The sequence below is a fragment of the Pollicipes pollicipes genome, unplaced genomic scaffold (assembly GCF_011947565.3).
Source record: "Pollicipes pollicipes isolate AB1234 unplaced genomic scaffold, Ppol_2.1 Scaffold_7231;HRSCAF=8579_pilon_pilon_pilon, whole genome shotgun sequence".
NCBI lineage: Eukaryota > Metazoa > Arthropoda > Thecostraca > Pollicipedomorpha > Pollicipedidae > Pollicipes > Pollicipes pollicipes.
Window position 1 is genome coordinate 20,676,318 of NW_023597034.1, and position 12,564 is coordinate 20,688,881.

At 48.6% G+C, this 12,564-nt stretch overlaps 1 protein-coding gene across 1 annotated transcript in view; it reads right to left on the bottom strand.

The window, feature by feature from the left end:
• Positions 1–4,802: 4,802 nt before the first annotated feature.
• The window catches only part of LOC119110632 (glycine receptor subunit alpha-4), a 50,755-nt gene continuing 42,993 nt past the window's right edge, over positions 4,803–12,564 (bottom strand). The window contains exons 7-10 of the mRNA XM_037234534.1: positions 11,241–11,384; positions 10,373–10,514; positions 9,790–9,877; positions 4,803–6,296 (exon numbers count right to left, since the gene is read on the bottom strand). Coding sequence (XP_037090429.1) covers positions 6,000–6,296; positions 9,790–9,877; positions 10,373–10,514; positions 11,241–11,384 — 671 coding nt within the window. The 3' untranslated portion in view covers positions 4,803–5,999. The remainder of the gene's footprint in view (positions 6,297–9,789; positions 9,878–10,372; positions 10,515–11,240; positions 11,385–12,564) is intronic.

The following is a 12,564-nucleotide window of genomic DNA, read 5'->3' on the forward strand; positions in this document are numbered from 1 at the left end:
GATCCCACACAGCAAGCCTCAGAGTAATAAAACAGATTGGTATTTATCTCGGTCTGACCTTCATACCTGACATTAGGTTAATGGAATATGCTCATTCAATCGTTGCATTGCCTGAGAAAGTATCTCAGAGATGTATGGCTTCGTCTAACGCTCTGTTGTGGCATCTGATTGAACGATTCCCTGGAGCGGCTAAGCCACGCCGTTCGGAAACCATTCCGCAATTACCTTCGCGGGAAGAGTGGTCAAACTGACCTCACCCGAGCGCGTGTTAAAGTCTCCGCAAGAACAGACGCTCCATCCCCGCAGAACAGCTGTCGAAAGGGTGGAAAAGGCTTTGAGAAACCGAAGTGGTGAGCGCACGCTCAGGCGGTCATAGTGCGAGAAGCGTTGCAAAATTTTGCGCGTAGTGTCTTCTGTTTGCCATTTCCACTGCATTGCAACAGTCGTTTCAAGTACGCTCAGTGTTATATACCAAATGTGCTTTACTCGCTTCACGGGGACGCCGGTATGGATATAATTGCGCCCAACAATAACGTGTCTTTCTGATGCTGTGTGGACAGCCCTCTGCGTCCCTAGAGATGTGGGGAAACGCCCCCTCCCCCATGGCCACCACTGCACTGCCGTCCCTGGTAAAAATGATATAAACTCTACTACCCGAAACTGCAGCATCGTGCTACGAACCTCTCAGAGTAGTTTAGCTCGTAAATCCTTGAGAGCGGCGGCGGGGAAAGGGGTCTGAGGCTGCCTTCATAGGGCGAGGGTTGAGATTGTTTTACTCTTCCTCCTGATGCCTGCGCCATCATACAGTCACTTGCAATGAGGAGCAATCACTTAGGATTGCTCTTTTGGCTGGTACATATCAGGCAGGTGCCTTACCATGCGCACTTAACTTTGTAGTTAGTTAGTTATTGTGTTGTATTTGACAGCAGCTTCAGGCGGTTATTCATTTCCTCTCCACGATGCTTCTTTGTATTATTTGTCACTGTAATAAACTCCTATGCACCTTATCACATTAAGAATGACATCTGCCGTACCAGAGATATCAATACGCAGGTGTCTACTCCTGATCGCTGATTGGCCATGCATATTGCATCACGAGACTTCTATTAGTTTTTTACGTTATTTCCTATGATCCGTCTGCTTCCCACTTTTTGTTTTTACGCATTCACTACTATTATATACTAGTTGATAATCAGCCTAGCCTTGGAAAGGGCACTTACTTTACTAAATTTACTCATTTTATTCCCCTGCTTCATTTGGATTTAACTTGATAGTGTTACTTTATTCGTTCATCCTTCTGGGCATTTGGAGCCAAAAGTGAATGCTATAGAAACAAGACAATAATGTTTTGGGTACCACACTTACCTGGGATCATAGTACACACAACAACATGATGGAATTCCTTTATTTCAAACGCGTCTTGTGGGAGAGTAAACATTTGAGCGACACCATGGTTCATGGATGCATACAAACGGGAGCATGCACATATGTACAAAGCGAACCACTAACCGATACAGACCGGTATCCACACATCAACGTATTTCGAATATGCATATGCCATACCTATCCACACAACACAGATCAGTAGAAAAATTCCAACCGTTTGGGTGACAGCGCAACTGTATTTTGGAAACACATCAAGCGATCATAAAAACGGCAACCAAAGATATCTACACTCACCGTATCTTGTCGTTCCCATGCCGCGCATGAACCACCTTTACTATACAATTTGATTTGCAAATCAATTTATCGGGGATGCGAAAAATACTTGACGTAATCCGAGTATATCACGCGTGCATTTAAACCGAATGTATACCCAGTAAAAAGAAGAACAAGACATCTGGAAAAGTTTGCATTTCGAAGGCATAATGCACATGTGAAAAGAAACAGCAGCACATTTATACGATAGCCGAGCTATTTCCCTTGTTATATTACCATCATCTGTCAGAATACTGGATACGTGTCGTTAAGACTCCACAAATTCCGCCACTCTAAGAGAATCGTTCTTTCGGAGTTGATGTTTTGTTGAGAAATGCTGTCCTGATTTCAGTTTCAGATGGCTTATTGTGACGTGGAGATCGCGACATTGCTTCAAAAAGCACAGCAGCTGAGGGAACAGCCGGTGGCTGCTACAGCGGAATGGATAACCTAAGCCGCAACCTACTACACCAGCTTCATCGGTCCTACCTCCCCACGCCACGCCAAGCTGGCCATCGCCGACCCAGAGGATTCGTTTGGTTATTCGTTGAACCCAGGATCACCACTGGCGGACTGGACAAGCGCCATGGATGTCCGGGCAGGAGCCGCTGGCCCTAAGTAGAAATAATCACTTGACAAGCCTCCGGAGGAAACCGAGCAAGGAGCGGAGATGAGGACGGCATCATGACCGCGGGGAGATGTCTGTGTCACCGACGTGTCATACAGGGGTCCGCCGATAGTGCCGGTGGCCGCGACGGTAGTATCGTTAGTGCGTCGGCCGACGGTGGCGGCGGACGCACTAACGATTGTAATCCATTAACGCCGATGGTATCACTCTTGGGCCGGCCGACGGTGGTAGCCATCACGCCGATGGTATCACTCTTGGGCCGGCCGACGGTGGTAGCCATCACGCTGATGGTATCACTCTTGGGTCGGCCGACGGTGGCGGCCACCACGCTGATGGTACCACTGGTGGGTCGACCGACGGTGGCGGCCACTACCCTGGTGGTGCCGTTTGTGGGTAGCAGCGACGACTCCGGTGAGACAAGGCAGCCATCGGGAAAATCACCTTCAAGGACGCTACACCTGGTCGTCGGAGTTTCGACTTGAGATGCACCGTGGGAAAAGGATTCAGCCTTTATCCTGGCTAGAGACGGCGACACCTGGGCCTAGGAGGCCCACAGTATGCAGCGGCATTTAGCCAGATGATAGCAGAAGATAAGGCGATCAGGCACGCAAAAGGGTAGCGCCGCGGTCTGGCTGATCACGAAAGACAGAGACACCAAGCGAGGGTTGGCGGTAACCTCGGAAGGCGCTAAGATCGACCCACGAGGAAAAGCAGACACGTGTCGTCTTCACGGGGCCGCTACGGCGCGGCATTGACATCATGAGCGCGGAGTCACCGACGGCATCTGTGTCACCGACGCGTCGTGCACGGGTCCGCCGATAGTGCCGGTGACCACCGTGGCAGTACCGTTAGTGCGTCGGCCGACGGTGACGGTCACCACGCCGGTGGTACCACTTGTAGTGCCGGTGAACACCGTGGCAGTACCGTTAGTGCGTCGGCAGACGGTGACGGTCACCACGCCGGTGGTACCACTTGTGGGTCCGTCTCCTGCCGAGGGGCGGCTCCGTCCTCACTCCCGGCGGAACGCTGGCCCACCTGCCTCAGCGGCGAGTTGTGCCGGCTGCCTGTTTCCAAGGGATCGCGGGACAAGCGGGGACGAGTTTCGGCCTAACGGTGCGTGCCCCTCTCAGGGGTAACGGCAAGCAGAACGCCGGCTGCTGGTCCTCCTTATGCGATCGAGGCCGAGGTACATGCTGGCGCAGTTTGGACACTTCGTGCAATGTCGTGCTCCTCAGATGGGTTCGCGTCGAAGGGCTTCATTTACCCATGCTAACATTTCTACTCGTTCCTACCAGCAATACACTAGTGATTTGCTCTGTGTGATCTTATTCCATTACCGGGTGCCAGTTTTCTATCGGGTAAAGAATACTGAAATCGGGAGCACCTGGCTCTCCGACCTTGTGAGCCGCGGCCCTGACCACAGCCAGCTAACCCGGTCACGGTGAGGTGACCGGACTGGCAGCGGCGGCGGACGGGTACCAGAACGGTAGCACACCCCTGGAAGCGGATGTGATCGGAGGTGCCCAGCAACAAGCGTGTGGTCGGGCTGTGCGGTCTAGCAGGCGAGGAAGACGATAGCGGAGAGCTGTAATAGTATTGCTCATACATTGGCTTTGGTTATCGCCTTACCTATATTTATGTTTTATCCTTTCAACTGTTATTAAAACAGTGACCACGCTATTTCATCGTGCACAAACACGATAAACAACTCGCCTAACAGACCAATTTGTGCAATGTGCTTACAGACCGTCTGTAAACGATTCACTTCAGAAAGTTGCCAATAAGCAGCACTTTTGGAGACGGTGGTGACGTTCTGGCTTTGAGACGCGCGGTGTAACACCGATGTTCGGAGATCGACTTGTAAAGCCGTTGGGGCGCAGTCAATGGATGGCTTATAGGACTCCTTCTGAGCGTGTCTTTTTTGAAGTTAGTGCGGGGTCCATGGCAGCAGGTTAGGCCCTGAACGAATCCCGTCTGCGCTGGTAAACAGCAACCGACACATTGCCTGTGAAAGAGGCGGTCGTACTTATCACCGTACACCGATCCGTTCACCTCAATTTTGCAGCGACTCATCCAAGTTCCGGTTGGCAAAACACCTCAATCTTTTCAAATGATTCTTCCCATTCCATCCCATTACACACGCGTCCAACAATACACCACGCTTCGTTCTTTTGTCACCCGGCATATTCGGCAGGGAACCGTAAAACAGACAACAACGGAGCCAAGCGGGCCTGCCAGCGTGGCTGCCAGATGCGTCACGCACCGAAGCGGGCCTGCCAGCGTGGCTGCCAGATGCGTCACGCACCAAAGCGGGCCTGCCAGCGTGACTGCCAGATGCGTCACGCACCGAAGCGGGCCTGCCAGCGTGGCTGCCAGATGCGTCACGCACCAAAGCGGGCCTGCCAGCGTAGCTGCCAGATGCGTCACGCACCAAAGTGAGCCTGCCAGCGTGGCTACCAGATGCGTCACGCACCAAAGCGGGCCTGCCAGCGTGGCTGCCAGATGTGTCACGCACCAAAGCGGGCCTGCCAGCGTGGCTGCCAGATACGCCGCGCACCAAAGCGATGCGCATACACAAGTCTGTCTATTATCAGAGAAGAGAGATGGCGTCGGTCTGCAACACCCCCTGAAGAAGATATTGAAGCTCGCTGACGCGTGATGCATTTCTCGCACCCGTGGCAGTTTCGGTCATAAGTCACGCATAAGGGATTAGGTCAGTCAGGAGTCTAACGCTCAACGTCAACTTGTCCTGTTATCTGAAAGAATAAGGCTATGGAAGTCGAAGCTGGCATCACAAGAGCTCCATACAGTTGCAAAGCTGAGTAGAAAGAGAGCTTTTTCTCCATACTCATATAGGCTATCCTGCAGTGACACAATGCATTCACCATATTTGACATTCACATGGATCTGCCCCATAACTCGTATCTGGTAACGGAATTTAAGCGAACGTGCACCACAATTGACGGTTGGGAATGGTGTGGCCAGTAAAATGGGACATGCATCGCCAAAGAAGGCGCAAAATCGAATGTAAGTTAGCATCTATATGTAAGAAGACATCACGAGGCCATGAGGTCATAAACTGACCGAACGGATAAACTTGTCATCCTTGAATCCTGTGTTCTATTCTGAATACATTGTTATAATATTTTAAGTTCTTGCGATAATTTATTCAGCCTTAACAAGCCAATTAGTGTATGTCTGCAGTGGAAGGCAGTGAGTTAAATAACGCCTAAACTCTGATCCAGTGCTTTATGGGTCCAAAACTTGCACACGAAGTTAAATAAGGTCTAAACTCTGATCCAGTGCTTTATGGGTCCAAAACTCACACACCTCAACTTTGACCTGATAACTAAGCGTTTTAAATTTTGAACAAAATGTTCGAAGTGGTGGTCCCCCTACCCTGGGGTTTCTCGGGGAACGTAGCAAATGCGCAAGACATCGCGGCGAGGATGGACTGGCTGGTAAACGGCCCTAAGGACATGATTTGAAAACATCCGAATTAGCTCGGGATAGACCAGCCATTTAATGGCTTTCTATGTACAATGGGTTTTAGTAGTCACACATCGGCACACAACAACTACACCGGCTCCATTTGAGACTGTCCTGAGCAAGGGTTATCCCGCGCTGAACAGCGACCACCGAGTCTGTCCAACACACCGGCTGAGAGCGCCATCTAGCCCAGGCCATACACGCTCCAGTAGATGATGTTGAAGGTGAGGAAGGCAAGCGGCATGACCACCCGGCACACCCGATCCACCACTTTGGCCTGCATGATGTGCGTCTGCTTCTTGCTGCTGGGCCCCTGTGGCTCGGCTGGTCCGCCCTCCTCCTTCGAGAAGAACATCTCCTTGACGCTCTTGCGGCGATCGCCCTGGAACTTGCGCTTCTTAGCCAAATAGTGCACCAGCACGAACTCCAGCAGTGCGCCGAACACGAAGATCATGCATGTGCCGATCCAGACGTCGATGGCCTGCAGGGAGAGCATTATCAGACGAGCTGCTCATGGGGAATGAACAACCACGGACACTGAGAAGCAGACGGCGAGGTGAGCGACCTACGAAAATTAAGGGCTTGGCTCCATGCTTCTGGCCTAGAAAGTGTAATGCTGCGATGCACTTTATCAAAAGCAGGTCTTGACAGCAGCATCAGCAAGCAAGCCTGCACCCTTGCATAGTATACATTCGCTAATCAGAACAGGAGTTTCTTTGAAATAAGTCATTGCCCTGAACAACGATCTCGCTCGAAACCGCGATATCTGTTTGCTGTTACTCAGAACAAACGCGTGGACATTTCTTGAAAGTGGGCGGGATCAAACCCACTTCTAATACAAATTGTGTTGCGCATCGCCATAGAGTCGCTGCTACCACTTCCGTGAACGGCGCGGCATAGGCACTCACCCTCCTCCTGGCAATGTGCATATGAGCCAGAAAAAGCATATCGCATGGCATGGAACTTCATACCAGCTTTTGTCAAATATGCATGGCATCAAATTAATAGCTTAGACATAAAAAGCCATGAATACACGAAGAGTCAGTTTACCTCTCCCCGAAACTTTTTGCAGAATGATCTCCGTACGGAAGTTACACCAACTTTTGGATAACTGCAGGTAAATAAATACTGGGTCATCTGGTATCAAGCAGACAATTTCCAGGGAATCGTTCAACATGATGCAGCAACGGAGTATTATACGAAGCCATACATCTCTGGGATAGCTTTTTAGGCAACACAACAATCAAATTATTCAGTTCCGTTGACCTAGGATCAAGTATGAACAGTGAGTTAGAATCGGTTTTGAACTCGGATGGGAGTGAAAGATTTCATCGCAAAAAGACCGTGCGGGAGTGAAAAAATCGATTCATAAAAGATGGAGCTTTGAGCTCATGACTGATGCTTCAGCAAATAGACATATATGTCAAGTTGGCATGGGCGTAATATCATAAACCTGACAAAACTGTTCTGTTTTTTAACATCTCAGGTCATTGAAGTGAAACAGAATACATTGAAGCATAGTAACTTCATGACAGTGTAATGAGCATAAAAATTATTAACACCAATAATTTGATGCTGCACTTTGCACTTCCCTTCCACAACACTTTTAACACAAAACAAAGCAAGGGAATTCAATAACAAAATAACAACAGAAAATTCAACAAGCATAAAATACTCAAACAAAAAACTCGGACTCTTACATATCAGCCCATCACCAAGTCAAACATATTAGACATATCCCTGGCTTCTGTTAAGATGAGGTCAGGGAAAACAAATATTTTGTCACTGTTTCTTACAAAATACCAATACTTATCTCCATGCAAGTAGCCTAGCTATGCTTAACCTAAAGAAGCTTTACTTCATCTCATCCTGTCTAACCTGTTTGTATCACAGCAGCAGTTGTGAGTTACTGATTCTTGCACAACTCTTATTGCCACTTGTTATGCACTTAACCAACTTAACCCAACTTAGAGTAGTCATATGTTGAACATAATCTCAAGTCACCTATCTGTTGACAGCAGCACTTGCGATAAAAACATTATAAAGCTGATTTTTGGCTGGTTTGAACTTGCGTTTTTAATCAGCTTATTTGTGTATGGTTGTTGACATCAGACAAAGTTCTCAACACACAAATCAAAACGCTTTAAATTACTCTGAATAACTCATTTTGCTTGGCATGGTCAACCCATGTCAAGGGCAATAACGGGTGCTTCAAAAAAGTGCCGTGCTCCAGATTGTCTCCTTCATTCCCTGCGAGTTGTTTACTCTTGGGTACATATCAAACATGTTTGGGCGGCTGGCGAATTAATCCAATTTGTGTACGAAATATGTGAAAATTTGCGGCTGGAGCATCTTGCAGAAAAATTGGTCAACATTGTAAGCAACAGATGGTACCCCTAAAGACAATCGAAAAGGGAGGAAGAATTAGGTGGTATCACACTCGTATGATACCAAGAAAAACAAAGGTAGTTAAATATATATATATATATATATATATATATATATATATATATATGACTAATAACTTTTCAGCAAAATTTTGTCATCAGCTGACTTGACTTAAAATCTGTTGGCATGAGCGCTCAAATGGTGATATGCACTTGTAAATTTAATTTAGAAGACATGTCTTGAATTTTTCACTCCTGCATTTCGGCAGCGATGCAATTTAGTGGTCAAGTTCTCTCGGGAAAAATACATGGAATAAAGTGCTCTACCAGGCCTTGCTGGTCTTTGCGCCAGGCTCTGCTTTCGTGGTGTGGTGGTGAGACAAAGAAGGGGATACGTGAAAACCTTGCATTTGGCACACAGGTCCCGATTGTGATTCATTTTGTAAACAAACCAAACTTAGCGCGTGCAAGCGGCTGGACTCGCTGGGGTTCTTGGGCTTGGAGGTATTTGGCGCCCTTGCTCTGTGCATACATTCGACATGGTCCAGATGAAAGTGAGGCAGGACATAGCCTTAGACTGGACATAGCTTAAGGTGTCCAGGTTCTTTGGAGCATTGTTTATAGTTGGTGGTTTCAAGTGAGTTCGGTTTTGGATGACATCTGAGAGCCTCAGAAAGGGAAATATGGGTTTGGTATGTGCGATTAGAAAATGCCAGGCAGGAGGGAAAAATTTCCATAAAATTTGCGGAAAGGAGTGAAAAATTCATCCACGCAGCGTGTTGCTTTACACCCAAAGTCAGCAGTTCTGGGACACTGAGTGTGAAGCTCAGGCCGAAGTAAAAATAAACCTGTCCGATTACTCTAGAGGCTGCTGCGTGGGATTGATTCTGGTGTTTACTTTTAATTTGCTGATAGCAGGAATCGCATTATGAGCTTGTTTATGACCTTGAGCTATGAGCTTGTTTAAGGTCATAATAGGTCACTGACCTGAAATGACCCAGGTCAACATTTTGCTTTTAGGAACATACCGCCTAGCGTAAACCTTAACACTTATTCAAATGCAAAATCAATGCACTCTTGTATGATTTTGGTCACTTCGACCTTCAAAAGGTCAAACAAGGTCACTGATCTTAATGAGCACCAGTGACCTTTTGCTTAGAACAGGTATCTAGGTTCACGGTGGTTGCATGAGAAGGTCTGGGGCACTTCGGATATCAATTTGGAGTTTGATCATACTTTACCTTATTTGACCCGACGTCCATGATCTAGGAACGTCAAATTTTGATCCAAGTGGGTTCAAGTAAGGGGAATTATACCCTGTGGATTTGGTGTCTCTAGCCCTCTCTATTTCCAGATTTCAAGGTGGTCAAACTGAGCCCCACCCGAGCGAAGGATATTCAACCGGCCACCCTGGCGCGTGTTTAAGTTGCTTAAACGCGGTATTACAATTACTTACACATAGTTACCCATTCCGACATGCATTGCTTTGCGCGATTGATATTCTGTATGTCATGGCTTGAAACCGATTTGTTTCGTATATGTGCGCATTGTAGCGTTGAAGGCATGCTCGGATACCAAAAACATCACCTTGAGGTAGGAGACTGGTGGCAACTCGCTCCGAACACCCGCCGCCAGAGAGGTCAGGGTCAGCAAGGTCGTCACTCCCAGGGTTACTCTGCAAAAACCCAAGTCATCGTTAGCCGCCGACAACAGCGGCTGTGACACGGGCGTGAGGAGCGCTGGACCACGCGCAATTAAACAGTAACTGCATTTTCCGTCGCTCGGGAACTGTCAGCGTTGTGCCAAATTGTCTTCCCTCGTCATCCAGTACAGCTGCTTGCCACGCAGTGCTTCATCCTGCGGCTAAACTATTGATACAGAAAAGCATGTGTTATGTGTGGGCCTCTGTTGCCTTTTCAGCGGCAACTCAAACCACATTATTAATACACAACAAGCCGGCGGGTCGATTCCGTGCCTCGTTGATACTGGAATGTGGCAGTGCACATAGTCACCTGGCCGGCGTGGCTGTCTGCTCCAGCCGGAACACCAATGGCAGACAGTTACCTGGCCGGTGTGGCTGTCCGCTCCAGCCAGAAAGACGCTCATGACAGACAGTTAGCTGGCTGATGTGGCTGTCTGCTCCAGCCAGAAAGACATCCGTGACAGTTACCTGGCCGGTGTGGCTGTCTGCTCCAGCCAGAAAGACACCCACGACATGCACACCATGAGCATGGTGGGGACGTATGTTTGCAGAATGTGGTAGCCGTTTTCACGGTCGAGCGTAAACGAAGCCGACAAGGCGCTGAAATTGCCTGGGAACAACGGAGAGCGACGTGATGCACCAAACGAAGCAAGGATCAAGATTTGTTCGGCAGTGTACGAATGATGTACGAGGCTGTTGCGAAACGGAATATCTATACCCATGCTCATGGAACAGCAGGTTCACTGTACGCTTCGGTTACATGCATAAATTTTGAACAGTGTCGGCTTTCGCGCGAGGCTACACCAACCGAACAAACAGGACGAACCCCACGAACTCTGCACAGGCTCGAATCACAGCACACCTATCACCCAACAAAAGTAAACTAGCCTCATTTGTAACTGCATTTATCTCTCAATGATCCACGTTTCAACAACTTCAAGCTCGTCGGGATCCAGCAGCTGTGTCTACCCTCTCTTCCATAACCATTTATAAATCAGTGAACCATGGACGGATAGCTCGCTGTACCAGTTTAAAGGCGAACACCTGCCTCACGCCGTTCAAATCTGACGCCACATATGGCGCTCAGGGACGCAGCCAAGGGTGACGTGCTTCTCTCAGGTCCTGAGGGGCCCGTCGGGTTCTTGGTGCCAGCGATGGAGGACCCAATGCATAGTCGAGGGTCTGGGCCATGTTCAAATTAACGGGTTTCAATTCAGTATTCAGTGTCATTCAAAAAGCTATGGGATGAATGATATCTCATTATTCGCGCGTGTCGGCATGGATTTGCAGCATATGGCTGCAGGGATACGTTTTGGATGGATATCATAATACGTACCAGTATCGTATTTCAGGGTGATTTTGTTTAGATCTTGCACGCCGCCGAGGTGGAACTGAGGGATCTCCAAATTGCCGTAGCATATTCCATCACAGCCGGATTTACGGGACCATTCAAATTCCAAAGCAGACGTCGGATGAGCATCTGAAACGAATCATCTGTTAATTTCGTGTTTTCGTCTTCACTGCCTGATCGCAGGGAGGGTTTGTTAAGCGCTGCCATAGCTACCGTTGACACCAATGAGACCGTTATACGGGTACTTTGTACGACCGAAGTACAATGGCTTGTGCTAATGGCATGGCTGTCAGGGCTCCCAGACTTCAGCGGTGATCGGCAAATGCATGCAGCTCGAAGTTCCCGCATTAAGTATAGCTCGCCTGGAAGCCGTACTGGGTTACTGCAGGGCCGCCTTGCTCCAAAGTATGCCGGATTGACTTTTCAAGACGATGGTAATGCATGACTCGCAGCCTGGAGGAAGTCTGACCCGGATTGGTGGTGGTCAAAGTGGTGGTCGTGGTCCATGGAGATGGCTATTTCGATGGGGCTTGAACATCGTCGGCTGCCTGCATGCACCTCATCCACTCGTAAAGTTCAATGCTTTGTTCGCTACAGTTGCTCACAGCCATAACTCACCCTGGGCAGTAGCGTCACTGTATGTTTTTTAAGGGGCGGCCTGAGCCTCCCCTCATTGCTGACTTCCCCCCCTCCCCCCCCCCCACCCCCACCCACCCAATGCTACGCTGAGGCCCCTCGATGCATATGGGCAAGGAGAGAATACTGGGCCTACGAAACGTGGAAAATTGCATTAACTAGTAGAACACTAAGCACCTACACGAATTACTATATCATGTTCATGTACCAAAAAGTGTCCTGCAAGTACATAATGTTTTTGTCTTGCCAACCTTTTCGTATCATAGGCCAGTCTGTAAGTGTTGAGCCAGAGTTCACGTGGTAATACCTGGATTGGATTAAGAATTGACTACAGTTCTGCAGTCAATGCTTTCTGCGGGAGCTTTAAAAAGCACAGGATGACCCAAATAACAGAATACCGAGATTCCCTCAGCAGCGGCAAGTGAACTTGTCACATAATCATGGCTGCGGTGGCATTTGACTGCCAATTAACTGACAAGGCGCGGCCAGTAACAGCGGTAGTCACCAGCGATCCCCCATCCGTCACATCATCGCCGGGGCAATTCACGATACACTTCGGTGGGGTAGCGTCTGCCAAGCCATATGACAAAAAGGGTGTGGTGGAGTGGAATCAACATATTTCGTAGGGCGTGCTCAAGTAAATTTTTATTCGGGTGCTAATGATCGACTGTTG